This window comes from Patiria miniata, unplaced genomic scaffold, assembly GCF_015706575.1.
Source record: "Patiria miniata isolate m_02_andy unplaced genomic scaffold, ASM1570657v1 HiC_scaffold_3, whole genome shotgun sequence".
Classification (NCBI taxonomy): Eukaryota; Metazoa; Echinodermata; class Asteroidea; order Valvatida; family Asterinidae; genus Patiria; species Patiria miniata.
This window is the reverse complement of record NW_024037069.1, coordinates 31434195-31453181: the sequence shown is the minus strand read 5'-3', so window position 1 is coordinate 31453181 and position 18987 is coordinate 31434195. Positions and strand designations below refer to the sequence as shown.

At 41.1% G+C, this 18987-nt stretch overlaps 1 protein-coding gene across 1 annotated transcript; it reads left to right on the top strand.

The window, feature by feature from the left end:
* Positions 1-967: 967 nt before the first annotated feature.
* LOC119737877 (cell cycle checkpoint protein RAD17-like) lies at positions 968-18489 on the top strand. The gene is made up of 16 exons (XM_038212514.1): positions 968-1104; positions 2552-2712; positions 3049-3294; positions 4511-4597; positions 5505-5661; positions 6371-6507; positions 7123-7301; positions 8942-9011; positions 9677-9788; positions 10203-10406; positions 11526-11608; positions 12000-12146; positions 13113-13259; positions 14452-14572; positions 17294-17351; positions 18070-18489. Exons 2-16 carry the CDS (start codon positions 2683-2685, stop codon positions 18257-18259), a joined length of 1968 nt encoding a protein of 655 aa, XP_038068442.1. The 5' UTR covers positions 968-1104; positions 2552-2682; the 3' UTR covers positions 18260-18489.
* The last annotated feature ends 498 nt before the right edge of the window (positions 18490-18987 follow it).

The following is an 18987-nucleotide window of genomic DNA, read 5'->3' as shown; positions in this document are numbered from 1 at the left end:
TTCAAAATCAAAAAACTGTCAGCTTTCTAATGATTTTATTTACTTGAAGGCCTATGCTATAATCACATGCAAATGCGTTTGTGAGGGTTTCTGAAGAATCATAAAGACAATAATTTCTTAAAGTGTACAGCTTGTTTTACATTTTTGAATAGCCCACCAAGGTTAAATTAATCTTAAACTGTTCGATTGATCTTCCAAATCGTTGTCCGTATAGGATCAATAATCCTTTGGCTCCATCCATTATTTTCATGAAAGGCGCACTGGCACGGTATTCATAATTATTAAGTATGCTCTATTACGTGACGGGTATTTTGTGAGTGTGCAAATAAGCTACGTTTAAGCAAGACCCCCATTGACTGCTGCTCCAATTTCTTTTTTATTTAGTACCTATAGGCCTTTCTTTTTTGGTAAACATTGGTGCCATTTTGTATGGGTTGCCGTAAGTGCATAATTTGAAGCCGTGGTTGGCAACATATTGCTTTTCCAAAAAAGTCCTCATAACGCCATCAACACATAGTAAAAAGGTATATGTAGGAATTGTTTTTGTAGTTTTGTTGAAAATGTTGTATTTTCAAGTATCAAATACTATTTTGGTGATCTTTAATAACTCTTTTTCACTTTTGTAGTGTTGGGCCTTCCATAGTTTTGCAGGCCGTGGTTGGCAAAAATTCAGCGGTTTGCCAACCGCTTTAGCGATACATTTGTTACTGAAACACATAATCCTTCCCAACCGTCCCGCCCCGCCGCAGCCTCTTCTCAGACTTTTCAAGCATGATCTCACAGAAACCACACGATTAAAGCTATCTTTATCAATTTTTTTGTTTGTTTCTAAAATCCTGGATGTGACACGTACGCCGGGTCGCGGCTATTTGACTGTAAGTGGTGCATCCGTGGTCCCCCCCCCCCCCAACACTTGCTCGCTCACGGTCTTCAACTCTTCTCGAGAGAGGGCGCCATTGCACAAATGCTTCGCGTTGTTTTGAACATGGCAGCCTCCATGCAAAGAGTGGTTGTTCAGAGAGACGCACGATGTAACTGCCTTAAATCGTTCAAATGTTCAGTGTTTCACAGCAGATCGCAGGGTTTTGACAACAGAGTAACTTTGTAAGTTGGCTGATGATGGAGAATGCTTTGCCGATTTTCAACAATATTCACTAATTTCATGGCGTTTTTGAAGCAGCCGGCATTGGTCATCATGTTTGGACATACTCCTAGAACTATGAGGCTCCGCGTGAGCGGAGCCTCATAGATCAAGAAGCCCGCAAAATTGCCTGCAGCACAAAACACTAATAAAGTACAAAAACGTCCATCAAAATGCAGCCATTTCACACAGAACCGCTGCACAGTTTGCCCCTATACTCCGTACTTTATCTCTTGACATACTCACGTATCTTGTGCGGAACTAACATAGGTGGATTCTGTCGGTTTTTAGGCCAAAATGATGAAAAATATGCCCTTTCCGCACTGAGCCAACCTGACACTTGAAACGTGCACGCATATGATCGAGCGATGATTTTCGGTTCGCTCGGAGCGCGCCGCGGGGGGTACGGTACAAGCGAAATGATGTGCATGCGTACAAGTGCATGTACCGTACCCCCGCGGCGCGCTCCGAGCGAACCGAAAATCATCGCTCGATCGATCATAATGCGTGCACGTTTCAAGTGTCAGGTTGGCTCAATGCGGAAAGGGCATATTTTTCATCATTTTGGCCTAAAAACCGACAGAATCCACCTATGTTAGTTCCGCACAAGATACGTGAGTATGTCAAGAGATAAAGTACGGAGTATAGGGGCAAACTGTGCAGCGGTTCTGTGTGAAATGGCTGCATTTTGAAGGACGTTTTTGTACTTTATTAGTGTTTTGTGCTGCAGGCAATTTTGCAGGCTTCTTGATCTATGAGGCTCCGCTCACGCGGAGCCTCATAGTTCTAGGAGTAGTTTGGACAGGCAAATTTTTCAAAGTTTCCGCAATCCGGAAAAATTCCGTACTGGGCCACCACTTTTGGGAAAATTCGGCCAACCGATCACCACTTACCTGCCGCCAAACATCCAAATGTTCACCTCACCTTGTGATTTCAACCAAGAGGAATCCAGGAAAGAGTGGACATGCGAAAAAAAAAAATAGGCAAAATGTGTTTCCAGACACTTCAATCAATTTGACCGGCTGCTTCCAACTTAATTCTGCACGACATGTGCATCAAAAATGTGCTCTAAAAACACATTTTTCCTGAAAATAAATGGCATTTGCAAGGCTTTCTGAATTCCTCTTGGGTGAAATCACAAGGTGAGGTGAAAATTGATGTGTTTGGCGGCAGGTAAGTGGTGATCCAGTATGGATTTTTTTCCATTTTTGGATGATTTCGGTGGCATTTCTCCAAAACAAGTCCAGTAACACGGATGTCGTGCATCGTATAGCATGATGTCACTGTGCAAGTGTCAAGTGATTTTCGACATGGCTCCATGTTTTCCTTGTTCCACACGTGTAGTGTACGCGATGGATGTGGGTACCATACCGGTATTAATTTGAAATGTTTATCACGTTTAATTTTCAGGGTTGGATTGTTGCATCAGAGCTGAAGTTTTGATACAAGCGTCACTCTTGAGATCTCCTTCCTCATCACTTTCCATTTAAGAGTAGGCCTGTTTTGAAGACGGTGTCTTCAGTGCTACTGCTAGGAACATCATGAGTAGCAAGAGTCTTCATTCATCTCAGGTGAGCTTATCTTGAATTCTGGTGTCCTCATTGTGATTTGTTAATCGGATAGGTCAAATGGAACAAAGCGTCAGCATAGCCACATAAAGGTTTCTCAAAAACTGGACTTCCTCGGTATTGTGACATGAGGCTCACCTCAAATCAGTGCATCCTGGAAAGTCGTGTTTCTTTGAATTTGAAATCTGAAATTGACGTGACAAATCTTTCTGCTCCAATGTAATGTACATGAAGTTCTGGCCCCTGTTTAGAAGCAGATAAGATAAGCAATTTTTTGTTATTTTCTCCTGCAAAATCGACGGCTTGAATCTACCTTGGTAGCAATTTTTTCTTTTACAGAAACAGCAGTGGGTCTCCCCATCCTTTGACGACTTCGAGTTTGACGTTCCGTCACAAAGCAGCCAACGGACTAAGCAGTCCACTCTTAAAACTGCCTACGGCAAGAACACGCTGCCTCAATTCCTGAGTCGCAAGAGAAACAGGAATGAAGATGATTCAGAGAGGAATCGAACCGTCGACCGACGGAAGCAGCGTCAGGCAGTAGAGGCAGACATCTGGGTGGACAAACACACGCCGCAGATACAAGTGAGTATGGGAGTAATCAGGAATACTCTACACAAGGGTAAACAACTCATCTGAGCTTGCGTACAAAATGTACGGAACAATTTTTCTAGGGGCGTGATACGCCGCGTCCGTGCATAGAACAACGCATAGAACGTAGAACAATGCGCGCGCCATAATCGCCGACAGCTGGCCTGAAAGAAATTTGACCAATGAAAGACTGCAGTCGCGCGCCGAGTCTCGCGCACGCAAACGCAGAATGCGCAAGTGCCATATCAAGCCTCTAACCAGAAATTTGGGGAAGTTGTTTATCCTTGCGTAGATGATCCATGGTATAATCAAGTAACACACATGTACATCAAGTAAGGAGTTTTTTTTAATGCATGTTTGCCCTGAACAAGGCTAAAAGCCACTCAGGGTACGAGGCTACAAGAGAAATAAGAAGAAGAGTAGGTACTCAGGAAAACTGAAAGTAGGAATTAACATTTCGCTTGAAACAGGACAGATCGATCATAGGTTGTAGGTACAAGTTTCTCTCTCGTACACTTAACATTCCTCTTGAAACAGGACAGATCATAGGTTGGAGGGAAACAAGCACCAGGCAAGGAATTCCAAAGAGATGCAGCACGTAGGAAAAAAGTATCAGAATATTCTTTTCTACATCTAGAATGTTGGTACTGTAAAAGTATATAGATGAGAACAGGCAGAACGCCAAGTTTCTCTTTCCAACACTCTGATTAGAGGAAAAGGTTGGGCAGACTAGTATCCAGAAAAATAAAATAGTTGCAGAGATATTCAACAGAAAAGAAGGAATTATCATCATTCATCATCATCATCACATCTCATAGCCTAAGCTGTTGGGATAATACAAAAATAATCAGGAGTATGAGTCCAGTTGCCCTTATATCAGGTACTTCAAGTATTTTCAGGCCAGCCTGAAAAAAAGTAATTTTGTACTGTTTAAGGGCAGCACCTTAGAAGAAAAAACCCTTTATTCTACCAAGCTGCACACAAAGTTGGTGTAAGTTTGACCATTGTGCCTTGTAGACCCATTAATCGGACGCTGTCGTGATGGACCTGTTTTGGTCTCAACATGGGTAGGCAAGACACAGTGTGAAATGACCAATACATGCACATCTCCATAATCTTATATGTCCATTTGAAAGAAATGAGATTGCTTCAGAAACATAATTGTTGTAAGCATTCAGTTGTACATTGTTTATTCGGAATGTGCATTTAGAGTGAACTGGCAGTGCACAAGAAGAAGATAGCGGAGGTAGAGGATTGGCTGAGACTACACGCCAAGCAGAGAAGACATGCTGGACAGGTATTGCTATTCATATGTTATTCGTATCTGAAAGGCAAACTGACCTACGGGCTCAGTGCACAAGCAACCCCACAACAGTAAGGGGAGAGTTGGGGGAGACCACTAAGAAAGAAAAGCGCCCTCTCTTGTTCGCCCCAGACCTATATGGATTTCTGGATTTGTCAGGAAGTAAAGACAATGTATCGATACAATGTAGTTTTGGCGCCAATGGGTTAAGGTGCCAGCTGAGATGCTTTGCTTATTAACTATTGGACCTGCACCCGATTTCACGAAGCGCTGCCACGCGTCCCAACTCGAGTTACGTGTAACACGTCGCAACTCGTAAGTTCCTTGACAACGCCTTAAAACACGTCGCAAGTGTCTAGTGGTCGTGTCTAGTGGTCGTCGCAAAAAAAGAAGAGTCATTTCTAAGCCAGTTTTATGCCATAAACATTACATTAACGAGATTATAATACCGAGGCAATGTGTGTGAAGTTGTAAATAGAAAATTCATTGAATAATTATGAATTAGACCGGAATATTAGAATTGACATTTCAAAGTAGCTATACAGTCCAATGAGAGTTTGTTTTCCTTCAAAATTGCATTGCACGGCCGCCATTTTAGTTTATGTTTTAACAAATTTCGAGCTGAGATCCGACGACTCTTTGTTGAGTATCAAACGACTATTAACTGTACGCTGACTAAATACATAAAACAGTCACCGAGTTGTGCTATAAATACACCTACGATGCCTCGCACTTACGACGTGTTTAGTTAAATGGATCGCAGGACGCGTCGCAGCTGCGACGCATCGTAGAGATACGACGCGTCGCATTGCTGCGATGCATCGTAAGTTACGAAGAGTTTGATGAAATCGGGTGCAGGATACTTAAATAAGTAAAGTGTTTTTGTTTCCATTTCCTTCAGACGAGAGCTCCCATCCTTCTCCTGACTGGGCCAGCCGGGACAGGCAAGACAGCCACCGTCCAGGTCCTAGCCAAGCAGTTACAGATGGAGGTTCAGGAGTGGTCCAATCCAGACACTGCAGCGTACGATCCGGACAGGCCAATGCAAGACAGACAAGGTGCTGCAGCTTTGCAAACTCTCTGTATTAATATTGTTGACCAGCATTGGCACAGAGTCATCATGGTCATGGTGCTCTCCAGTAATAGCTGAAGCATTGTGGAAGCTAATTGTTCAGGGTCGCTATAAAAAAAAAAAAGGAAGTTTTTCATCCCTGCCCGCCTGTTTTTTAATTCACACATTTTTAATATGTGTTGTCTTTTTATTTGTTTCCAACAAAATTGTAGCTATTTTGTAGAAAGTGTGATGGCTCCTTTGGACAAAATTTTGTATCAGGAAAAAATCGAGAAAATGGAGAAATACATCCGACATCTTTGGAAAATCCGCTGTCTTGTGAGGGGGGGGGGGGATTTGTTTTCTTTTCCAAAAGCCTAAAAGAGAAAGTGGTTTTTTTTTACTTGGCCTTTGTTTAGTAAAATAGTGTGTATATATGTAATGTGCTCGTGGAGTGTCGTGGTCTAACCGTTATGGTGTCCAAATCATGTGTGATGGGACAGGGTTTGGACCCTGACAGGGAACATGGTGGTTGTGTTCTTGGGCAGGACACTTTACTGCAATCGCCTCTCTCCATCCCGGAGTATAAATGGGTATGATATTGTGAAGCCTTGGTTCTGACTTGCACAGTGAAATTTCAGATATAAAATTGTTATTGTTTCTTGCAACCGAGTTTGAATTAACAGGAGTTGACCTTATTATCTTTTCTTTACTAGACTTCAATGTGATTGGCGGACCCATCAGCCAATCACAGACAGCGCTCTTTCAAGACTTCCTGACCAGAGCAAACCGTTATCCGACTTTGGAGCTGTTTGGGGGTCAGACGTCAACACAGAAACTCTGCCTTGTCGAGGTAACATAAACCAAAGCACAGTACTTTGATAAGTATTCCTGTTAATAACTGGCTTTCAACAAATCTCTCTGTTTCTTTGAAAATCTAAACTAACTGAAACAAAGTGAAATCAATTCAAATGTTTATAATTCCACAGAAATTCATTTTCGAATGAAGAAGTTTGTCATCACTCTACACAAATTTCATCTGTAGCTCTTTGACTACGGAATTAATCAAAACAATGCTTATGATTTTCAAGACAATTTTTTCTCGTCATCTCACATCTCTATTCATCTCTATTTTGAACCGCAATGGCAGCCCGCTGTACATTGTACACGCAGTCTGAATTGAACCCTACACTTTCTCTGAAGTACAGAAATGACATCTGTTCTCATTTTTTGTTTTTTAATTCTCTACTAGGTCCAGCTCTCATGGAGACGCAAAACAGAAAATATAGCTTAGCAAATGTACGTGCTAAGCAGTAATCAGCGGAGAACCAGTCACAAGCAATTAACATATCATGACATTTCCACTGGTAACCCGTTTTTGCTCAGCAGATTTTTTTGCACTTAGTAGCAAATTTCCGTGCTTACTTGCTCCATGAGATAAGCCCCTTGTTTCTTTCCAACTGTTTAGGAAATTCCCAACGCATTCTATAGAGATCCCCAGACCTTCCACAACATTTTACGAAAATTCACAACCACCGGTAGATCGCCGTTGGTCTTCATCATCAGCGATAGCTACGGGGGTGAATCCAGCGCCTTCAAGTTGTTCCCTAAGAACGTACAGGGTTCGTTGGGTATCGATAACATAAGGTGAGGACTACGAATGTGAAGTTAAAATGCTAGGGAAATGAGACAAAATATCATTCTGAACTGAACTGATTAAAAATCAGGACTGTCCCTTTTGATTAACTTTGATTGTTTTTTAGTACAGGTATTCAGCTTTTTTTTTCTGTTCTTCCGTACAGTATTCTAGAGGTAACAGGCTCCTATCCTGTTGAAGTCAAATTTGTTTTGTTTAACGTTGTGTAACTGACAAGATCTCATAGAATTTAAAGGGGCACTGGGTCCTGAAATCCCCGAAAATTTTATGTTATGTTTTCGATTGTTTACTGAGCCTATTTCAAACATCTGGTTGAAAGGAAACTAACCTAATGTCTTACCGTTCCCGAGAAAAAAACGAAAAAACCCTGCTTGTTTACATTGGACACGACGGAGTACAAATACTTTTTTTGTGTCGTTCTCAGTGTACGATATACACGTTGTGTGTCTCGGGAACAGCGGTGACCAATCACCAATGCAAAAAAAAGTGGTTTCTTCAAAGTCCGCAAAAGGAGAACTCTTTACGAATGAAATCACAACTAGCATCCAAACAGCTCGAATTTATGGGGTCGCAAAAGTGGACCCCGAAATTCGTTCTCGCACGCATAATACAGAAATAACACAAAAACGCCCAGTTTTGAAAGGATGGTTGTGTGGATGTTTATATCCTACTTTTAAATGTTATTTCCGATGAACATCATCTTGTTCAAAGCGCGTTTTGTAGCCCAATTGGGCTGTTCCAGGACCTAGTGTCCCTTTAAAATCCTCCACAAGTAGAGACTACATGTGGATTGTTTTTCTTCAAAGTGTCTTCATGAATATGCCCTCTAGTGCATGTATTTTTGTGGTGGATGTTTGCGGTGAATGTTTTGTGGTGGATGTTTTGTGGTGGATGTTTTGCGGTGGATGTTTTGCGGTTGATGTTTGTGGTGAATGTTTGGCCGTGGATGTTTTGTGGTGGACGTTTGTGGTGAATGTTTGGCCGTGGATGTTTTGTGGTGGACGTTTTGAGGTGGATGTTTTGCAGTTGATGTTTTGTGGTGGATGTTTTGTGGTGGATGTTTTGTGGTGGATGTTTTGTGGTGGATGTTTTGTGGTGGATGTTTTGCGGTGGATGTTTTGCGGTGGATGTTTTGCGGTGGATGTTTTGCGGTGGACGTTTTGCGGTGGATGTTTTGTGGTGGATGCTTTGTGGTGGATGTTTTGTGGTGGATGTTTTGAGGTGAATGTTTTGTGGTGAATGTTTGCGGTGGATGTTTTATGGTGGATGTTTTGCGGTGGATGTTTTGTGGTGGATGTTTGCGGTGAATGTTTTGTGGTGGATGTTTTGTGGTGAATGTTTGTGGTGGATGTTTTGTGGTGGATGTTTTGTGGTGGATGTTTGCGGTGAATGTGTTGTGGTGGATGTTTTGCGTTGAATGTTTTGAGGTGAATGTTTTGTGGTGGATGTTTTGCGTTGGATGTTTTGTGGTGGATGTTTTGTGGTGGATGTTTTGTGGTGGATGTTTTGTGGTGGATGTTTTGCGTTGGATGTTTTGAGGTGAATGTTTTGTGGTGGATGTTTTGCGTTGAATGTGTTTTTCCTTGCCATCAAGACTTGATCCCCATTTTGTCATTGTTTTTGTGTTTAGCTTCAACCCGGTTGCCATCACAAGTATGGTGAAGGTGATGACAAGAATAGCCACAACAGAATCCAGTCAGGTACGACATGTCAACAAGTATCTAGACCCTCAGGTTTTTTTTTAAAGAGAGTATGTGCTGTTATTCTATAAAGTCAAAGCTATATAGGTTTAGGCTGGATTTTTTCTCACAGAGTACCCTTTGGAGTTGAGTGTCTAAACTACAAAAAATGAGGCCAAAAATTTCTGCCGGTTTGGCATTAAGTTTTTTTGGGTCACTTGTGTTACAAAAAACGGCCCGGCAAAAAATTGAATGCCTTGCATTTGATAGTTTCCACATACTGTGCACTGTTGGAATAATCTTGTCAGTGCTTTTTTTCAGTGCCCTCGTAAGTCTACCGCAATTACAAAAAAATAATCAAAATCTTTTGAGAGATATCTTTTGGTAATTCGCGTTACGGTAACTCGCGTTACAGTTTGTCCACCCGTCTTCGGTACAAGTTAAGAAACTTTTAATCAAACAAAAACTCTAATCTTTGCCACGAAAGAAAAGTCACGGTAATACTTGCATTTTGCATGTGAAAACAAGATGCCAAGTTGACTACCTTAAATCCATAATTTTAACCCCCCAAAAAGTCTTTTGACAAAAAAGTACATTTGTCTATATTCCATCTGACTGGCACACCACTTTTACACTGCAGTTTGGTGATGAATTGTATTCGGTTTCATGTCTTTCTTTTCTTTTAGGGTAAACGAAGGTTTGCAGTACCGAGCAAAGCCACAATAGAAGCATTAGCCAATGCCAGCGCTGGTGACATACGCAGTGCGGTCAACTCATTACAGTTTGCTTGCCTAAAAGGTATGATATTAAGGGCAGTTTAAACCGATAATTTGAGCGACCAATTCACTCCTAAACTCAGGATATCAAGCCTGATGTCAAACAGATCCTGCACCCAGGTTGAACCTATGTTCAGATCCTAGGATGTCTGGATGTCTGTTCAAACTACAATTTTTTATATTTTCAGCTCAAACGAGTTATCGGTAGTTGGCAATAATTGCTTTGGTTTACCATTTTAGGCCTGATTCTTACCTCGAAGAATTTTTAGCTGGAAACTTGTTTTCCCGAAGTCAATTTTCTTTGCCAATTACTGGGTTCAGCAGTTCGAAAAATGGTCAACGTAAAATGGTTCAAATAAAGGTCTATCATAAGTTAATCACATAGTTTTCAGAACCTGTGCAATTCTTAATGTTCTGATTGTGTCGCCCTCTGCAGATACGCACGATCTTGACAAAGCCCTGGTCAGAAACCCTTCAAAACCGTCCAAGGGCAAACACGCCGGGAAGCAGATGGGCGACAAATCAGGCCGACAGAAAAGAGAGAAAGCGAGCGTCGAGGACTCGACCCTGTGTGCAATCGGTGGCAGAGACACATCCATGTTCCTGTTCAGAGCTCTGGGAAAGATCTTGTATTGCAAACGTAAGAATTGAAGTGACAGTTGAGGGGGGATTGTCATAACATTTGTACTAAAATTGCTTGGTATGGTTTAGAAGAAAAGTTGTCAGTCACAAGTTGATCTCATATCAATCACAAGTCAATCACAAGTCACATCAAAAGTCCATCACAAGCTAATCACAAGTCGAATCACAAGTCCATCACAAGTCCATCACTAGTCCATCACTAGTCAAGTCACAAGTCAATTACAAAGGTACAAATCAAGTCAAAATTCAAGTCAGAAGTCAATCACAAGTCAGTCATAAGTCAATGAACAAGTCAGTCACAAGCCAATCACAAGTCAATCACAAGTCAAGTTACAAGTCAAATCACAAGTCAATCACAAGTCAAGTTACAAGTCAATCACCAGTCAATCACAAGTCAAGTTACAAGTCAAATCACAAGTCAATCACAAGTCAATCACAAGTCAAGTTACAAGTCAATCACCAGTCAATCACAAGTCAAGTTACAAGTCAAGTTACAAGTCAAATCACAAGTCAATCACAAGTCAAGTTACAAGTCAATCACAAGTCAATCACAAGTCAAGTTACAAGTCAAATCACAAGTCAATCACAAGTCAATCACAAGTCCATCACAAGTCAAATCACAAGTCAATCACAAGTCAATCGCAAGTCAATCGCAAGTCAATCACAGGTCCATCACAAGTCAATCACAAGTCCATCACAAGTCAAATCACAAGTCCATCACACGTCAATCACAAGTCAATCACAAGTCAAGTCACAAGTCAATCACAAGTCAATCGCAAGTCAATCGCAAGTCAGATCGCAAGTTATTATAAACAGGCCAGATCACGAGTAACAGGATGAACAATTACAAAGGAATGCTTTTGTAGCATTTCATACGACTAGTTTGTGACATGCTTTGAGACTGGATGGCTGTTTTTCAGTCCCTACCTGATTCTGAAGGGTTCCCACAGAATTTTCTAAAACTGCAATTTCTTTATAGTATTCTCTCTACAGGTTTCTTCTGGTTTGTCTGCTTACAGTGCCTAGGGCGCTTTTGAGGAATCCTTGGTTTCGTTACCAGAAATAAATATCAAAAATAATTACAAATATTAACTTATGTCTCTTTTTTTGATAACAGGAGAACCAAAGACACAGACAGACCCTGTGTTACCGCCACACCTATCTCACCACGACCGGGACAGACTGAAAATCCACCCAGAGGTTATTTTAAAACAATTGTAAAATTGTGTTTCTTTGGTTTAACATTAGTATCATTTTGAAATATATTCTGTGGAAAAAAAGTTTTGTGCTAGTGAGAGGGGCCAATTTTGTATACCTGCTGAAAACATGAACCACAGAAACAAAGGACTCTGCCTACCTGTCAATCAAACAATACACATTAACCAATAAGATCAGGACTTTCGGTCATGTGACCTACAACTGGGTCAAACTGAGTCACTAGCACTGTGAGAAATAAACACAAACTAAAAGTGGGCGGGGCTTATGACCAAATGGGGACTGGTCCAGTCTATCAAAACATGAACGATAAAGAATAGAATGCTGATTGTGAAACTATTGAAATTGAACAGCCAATATATTTCCCCTTCTGTAGGACGTGCTGGAGCACACGCATATGAGCAGTGAAAACTTTAATCTCTACTTGCACCAGAACTACTTGGACTTCTACGAGCATCTTGATGATGTTGTGGAAGCAAGTCACTACTTCAGCGATTCCGATCTCCTCACATGTGAATGGAGGGTGAGATGTTTTTGTTTTGTTAGTGGTTTTGCTGTTGTTCTGTTGTGTTTTCTTTTCTGTTTTGTTACTGCAAATGTTTCTGTTTTTCTGTTGCTGCTGCTGCTATTGCTACTATTACTACTATTGCTACCTTGTTAATGCTGTTGCTGTGACTCTGGTGTTGCTGTAGCTGTCTGTTGGCGCTGATAATGCTGTTGTTGTAGCTGTTACTTCTGCTGTTGTTCGATTTGCTGCTGTTAATGCTGCTACTGCTGCAGGCACGAATGCTGTTTTTGTGTTGTTGCTGCTGCCATTACTGCTGTTATCGCGAGTGCTGTTGCTATTTTTTTGTTGCTGCTGGTGCTGTTACTGCTGTTGTTGCAGCTGTTAGTTCTGCTGTTGTTTTTGCTGCCACTGTTGCTGCCCCTTTGTTGCTGTAGCTGTTTGTTGCTGCTGCCATTGCTGCTGTTTCTGCTGCTGCTTCTGCTACTACTGCTGTTTCTGGGGTTTTTTTTCTTTCTTTTTCAATTGGCAGTTGCTGCTGTTGAGGTTGCTGCTGCTGTTGTTGCTGTTGTCATTGTTAAGTTGTTGCTACTGCTGTTCCCTTGTTTGTGCTGTTGCTTTGCTGTTTTGCTGCTTTTGCTGCTGCTATTGTCGATATTGCTGCTACTATACTGTTGCTGATGCTAGGCTGCAACTGCTCCCTTTAATTGCTAGTGCTGTTGGATTTTTTTCTGCTGTTATTTCGGCACTTGCTGCTGTCGCTACAACATTTGCCGTTACTGCTGCTGGTTGAAAATGACGGTACTTTTTAGATTCTTCATTCTTAGGGCTCGGTTGAAATATTTGAGAAGCACTGTTTCCATATTACTCTTCAAGAATTTCATCATTACTTGTGAAAGTATTGTGGAAAAAATGACTGAAAAGTAGTCTTAAGTCCGCTCAACATTGAGATAGCACTCTGCTGTTTTACTTTCATCATGACAGTCAAGATCATCGATGACAACATACGGTGCCTCTTTGACATCCCGAGGAGTCATTCACTGTAACACAGCCAGGAGTCGGTGCAATAGTACGAGCGGTGGGGGCTGGAAACCGCTACATAAACCACAGTGGTTTGAAATCAACAGAAAGGTAGACACTTCCCTCTGTGCACATAGACATCAGTCATTGTTCCAAGGGGAATAAGGGTTGGGGGATGACTAACCACCACCCCCGCCAACTCCACCCCCTGCCCCTCACCCCCATCTCCACCTCCCCCCCCCCCCCCCCCCCCCCCCCCCCCCCCCAATTCGACCTGCCTCCACCCCTTACTGATCCATGTTAATTATTTTCCAAAATGAAAACAATACCAAATTCCTGAAGTCCCCTGAATCTTGACTCAAAGCTTCAGGCTTTTCAGATTTGTTTATACGTTGACTGCAATGCCCCATCCAACCCTCCTCCCCTTTCTCGGTCGTCAACATCCCAGCATACCCCCTTTGGAAAATCCTGGATCTGCAACCTTTTTTGACCGTTGATGAAATGGTTTGAAGTGGTACTTTTTAACTCCCACTACATGTTTGACCAGTCTTGTGGGAAAATACAACAAATAGCCTTAGTATTTTGACAGTTTAAACATTTTCACTAAATATTACAATTTAGACTCGGTGTAATAAATTTTAGAGTAAGCAGACCAATCCCATATTGATAAACAGCTCTGTCCAAAATAAACTGGCTGAACAGATCAAAGTACGTTATACGAATCTCAGAATTATCAAGAGAGAAATAATGGCACAATTGTTGAAATTTAAATATAAACACAGCTGAGATTGGTCCCAGGTCACTGTCAGTGTTTGAACAATCACAAGTCAGCGAAACAACAGAAAATGTTCTTGCACATGTTACAAAAATTTTAATTTGAGAGAGATGCATTTCTCCTTTCTGAATCTTGTAATAATTCCTCCATATTCATACCTTGTACATGTTGTATCTAGGTTTGAACCAAATTCTCAAGCTCAGGATTTTTCCACTTCAAGAAAATGATATAAACATTCACTTATCCTAAAGCACTATGAACCATACCAAGTGAAAGCTTATTTTATGCATTTGTTCCAAATAATGTACCGGTATCTATGACGTCTACTCAATTAAAAGTTGGTTCATACTTCACGCAAGTGCAAATTCGAAGCGAATTTGACTTCATGAAACATTCACTGCAAAATTGGCCGGTGATGAAATGTGTTCAACATTTGCGAATTCGCAGGGTGAATACTTTACACGGCGTCGCAAGTCGCGTTCATTTTTGCGCCGAGTATGAACTGGCCTCTACTTTCTTTTTCTACAGTACAATGAAAGCTGTGCCGGTGCTAAGGGTTTGTTTGTTGGTCATTGCTGGACTCCAGTGGAGCTTCAGACGCAGCTCTTACCCTACCTTGCCGTCATCAGTGTGCCCCTCGAAAACCCTGGTATGTCATAATAGTGGACTCTTCCAAATTGGGCCATAATTCCCCGGCTGGCCCGCCCGCTAATTTTTTTTTTCCCAAACGACATCCACATATGGGTGTACGCTATGGCGGTTTGGACTTTACTTTTCTAAAAACATGAGGGAAAAAAAAAAAAATTAGAAAAAAAAAATGACTTCGAACGTTTTGAAATTCGGACTTTATTTTCCTTTTAAAAAAAATCATCCAAAGCCTTAGGTTAGAAAAGCCAACAAAATTTGGGTACAAAACCGAGACTCGAACCCGCACCCTGGCTGTGCAAAATCACAATCTTGTATCGACTGAGCTACCACACTGCTCGCCAAATCTTGGAGAAAATAAGAATCATATATCGCGTACGTATCACAAAAGTATCGTAGAGGGCGCTAAACAACCACATATGCGGATGTTGTTTATGAAAAGAAAATTCGCGGCCCGCCCACCTTTGGTTTGCGACATTTCTAACAGTGCTTGAAGGCATTTTGTTTGTGTCCAATGATAACACCACTCAAAATCCAAAGAATGTTCAATATCTAACCTGTTGAAGTTTCAGCTCAGTGGATATGACAACTTGTGATCAAAATCTTAATCCTTTGAGTGTGTCATGACATTTGTATGTGTGTCCCAAGGTTCAAAAGCAGATGGTGGGGCATGCATTTGCTATACCACTTCCCTCAACCCACTCCCTTTTTCTTTTTAACTTGAAATCATTTTTTTTAATGAGGGAGTATTTATCAAATTATAGGTTTTTGCCCTTCAACGACATTTAAACACTGTATACTCAGTGTGTTACCTCCCGAGTGAAAGTTGGAAAAAATCACTCGGGTGGGACTCGAACCCAAGACCTCCTGCTTTCTAGTGCAGATGTCTTACCACTCAACCACCAAGCTAACGGGATCAGTTGGCTGATTCGAATCTGATGTACATAGCAGCGGGTACCGCATAAACTACCAACCGATCCCGTTAGCTCGGTGGTCGAGTGGTAAGACATCTGCACTAGAAAGCAGGAGGTCGTGGGCTCGAGTCCCACCCGAGTGATATTTTTCCAATTTTCACTCGGGAGGTAACATACTGAGTATACAGTGTTTAAATGTCGGTGAAGGGCAAAAACCTATAATTTGATTTATATTACCCTGACGCAAAAATTCCATCTTATAATAGAAGGAGTATTTATTATTATTTTCTGGTAATGAAACCAAGGATTCCTCAAAAGCGCCCTAGGCACATGTACAATGTAGGTCGCAAGCCTGAAGAAACCTGTAGAGAGGAGACAATGAGAAGAAATTACAGTTTTAGAGGTGGGAGGAAAACCCCAGAAAAATAGTCTGGGGAAACCCACGGAATCAGGCAGGGACTGGAAACCCAATCCACATGTGGACCAGAGCGGGATTTGAACCCAGGCCATAGAGGTGGAAGGCGAGGAAAGAACCACAGCATCAACAAAACTCTTTTAATTATGGAGGCACATGGTCGGCATTTTTGTTCACAGGAAGCTGATTTTTTTTAAAAAAGAAAGCATTCTATACATTAGGCGTACAATATGTCATGTAACTTTGCATATTAGAAATATCCCTCGTAAAATCTCTAACCACAAGAATTTTTTGTATGCACATGTACAAAAGTTTCACTGCCAAGCAATAAATTCACAGCATGTAAACATCAAAGTACCGACTATGCCAGTACATGACAATAACAACAGACTGCTTTTTTATGCGTGTTTCTACTGCACACTGACAGAATGCACAACTTAATCCAATCACAATAAAAGAATTTAACAAGCGCATTGCAAAATATGTATGAATGCTGTTTCTGTAATTGATGTTAGGAAGTTTCTTATGTCCTTTTTGTTAGTGGACGATAAAGGCAACTTAGCTGTGACTGACTCAGTCAAAATGAGGAACAAGTGTACAGCTACGTTTTGAGAGGGTCTAGTGGAGAGTCCCTCACAAAAGCCTCAGAAATTATCCCTCACTTTGACAGAGCAGATCAACTACCGAATAATTGTAAAGTCTATTTCACTGAAATTGCTAATTCAATTTAGTACATTCAATTTTTCATCACTATGCTACGGCAGTCTTGGGATCTTTTCATTTGTGAAGCAGAGACTGAATGTGATCATAAAAAACTCTGGAAAATTGAATTATGAACTAAGAACTGTACTCAATGCACGATTCTCCCTAGAGCACGGCAAATGTATTCAGAAGTACATGTGGATGGAAAAAAAATGTAAGAAAACATTTCAAACTTTCCACATCTTTATATGTGAGATGTTCTGGCAGAATGAACAGAACTGGGCAGAGGTTGAAATGAGGATTTGTGAGTATTAAGAAAGAGAATAAAATTATCCTTACAAGTTTGTTTGTTGCACTTCAATTGGACGTTCCATTGACAAGTTATGGCTGGTTAAACTTAAATAAACGTGTGGGTTTTTTTTCATATTTCTTTTTCCCCACAATTCCTTACCCACATAGTTTCCTCTGTCACACATGAGGATATACATCTTTTGCATGTCGGCCATCTTTGAGGTGTGCTTTTGTTTGACAGGCCCCTTGTGCCTCCATTGTTATCCAAATAAAATACAAACAACTCAAATATCACTTGAATGCAAAAGGTCTATTAAGTTTATGTCCCATTCCAAACTAACATAGATGGATTTCTACAGACAAGTGTTTGAACATGTGTTTTCATGTCATTCATTTCATGCAGGTCAGATCAATTTCCTGCAAGAAATCACCAGATTTACAAGCAACCCCTTTGGAAGAAGGTAGGATTTACATGGCACAGATAATAGTTTATTTTTGTAGAAAACAGGTGTTTTTTTTCACACTTTCATGACTCAAATTCTTCCATTTCTTTGTTTCACACTGTGATAATATCAAATATGCAATCCAATATGTTACAAAAACAAGCTCTTGTAATTTATTACTCATTTTGATGGAGCTATTTGATAAAAACATGTATCTCTTTTAAATTTTTTTTTCTCTTAATGTGTTTAATAATAAAACATCTTATGGCAGTGTATTTTTTAGCTGCGGGATAGTAGCTCAACAAATCATCATATCTCTCCGTTGTTAGTCAGTTAGTTAGTTAGTTAGTAACAAACGTTGACATTGTCTATTGCTCCTACATATTTTGCCTGATTTCAACCCAACTTTGTCAAAAGTATCAAAAGCCAGGCCCAACTTGTCACATGACCAGACTGGGGTCAAAGGTCATCATAGATTCACTGGGGTCCAAAATCTGATTTTTTTTTTTTACTCCAAACACTACTCATACCAGAAATTACATTTCACCATCACTACTCATGCATGAACACGCATTAGTTGGGCTGAAGCTTCCGAGATCCGATGGAGCTTGTGTTTTTATTGAGTCAGTTTCATATTCTTGTTTATCTTATTTGATTTTCAAGTCATTTATTCCTTAGCAGCCAGCACATTTTTTCAAACTTGATATTATATTTCTTTTAACTTCTTGCTCCTCAGACGAAGACTGGAAAAGCTGGAAGAGAAAGACAACGTGAGCGAGGATGAAGACGAGGACATCGTTAGTTCACAAGGGGTAAAACTGGCACCCCAGAGAAGACCCCACATCACACCTGAGCACACAGACCCCCTCATGACGCAGAGCAAACCGGAGGACAATGAGATCATCATTGAGGAGTTTGATGACTGACTTTAGAGCACACAAACAGGGGCGTCGCCAAAGGGGAATGCGAGGGGGGGGGGGGTGTTGTGACACCCCTGCCCCTTATTTGTTTTTGTTGGCAAAATTGTTGTCCTGACGTCAAAATCGTGTCTGTCAGCAAAACTGCCAGAATGGACATTGTAGATTGTGTCAAAAATCGACCACTTCGGACAGCGCCCTCATTATTCAGATGATGTCCATCCCACCCCCAACCCCCACCCCCCACCCCATTATGTAGCACCTTGATCAGGGTTTACAAGGTGCTGTGGCGCCTATTGCAGCCACTGCCAGAAACACCGGGGCAAACCCCTTCTCTTAGCGATAAGTAATACTGGGTTCTTTAACGTGCATTACACAACGCACAGGACCTAAACGGCTTTACGTCCCATCCGAAGGACGAAGCAATAATGGTAAAGTGCCTTGCTCAAGAACACAAGCACCATGTTCCCTGTCAGGATTCGAACCCAAGGATCTAAGTGAGTGGACATTACTCACAGAATCTTGTTTCTTGAAGAAGTTTGTTTCTGACAGTAAATAAAGCCCCAAAACAGGGTCTCATTCAACGTTTGTTGAAATTTAGCCAAAACATTCTCAGTTTTACAAATTTCAAGAAATGGTCTTGAAAATCCAAAACAACACTCTCTCGAAGATTGATTCTGTTGAGTTTTCCTTTAAGACTTCCAATTGTTCCAGTGCAGAACTTCCCTGAAACTTGG

Excerpts from the sequence above, each read along its gene's own strand:
- LOC119737877 (XM_038212514.1), top strand. The coding sequence starts at position 2,683 with ATGAGTAGCAAGAGTCTTCATTCATCTCAG. Across the intron at positions 9,012-9,676 it reads CCACAACAGAATCCAGTCAG|GGTAAACGAAGGTTTGCAGT; the intron begins GTACGACATGTC and ends CTTTTCTTTTAG. Across the intron at positions 14,573-17,293 it reads TGTGCCCCTCGAAAACCCTG|GTCAGATCAATTTCCTGCAA; the intron begins GTATGTCATAAT and ends CATTTCATGCAG.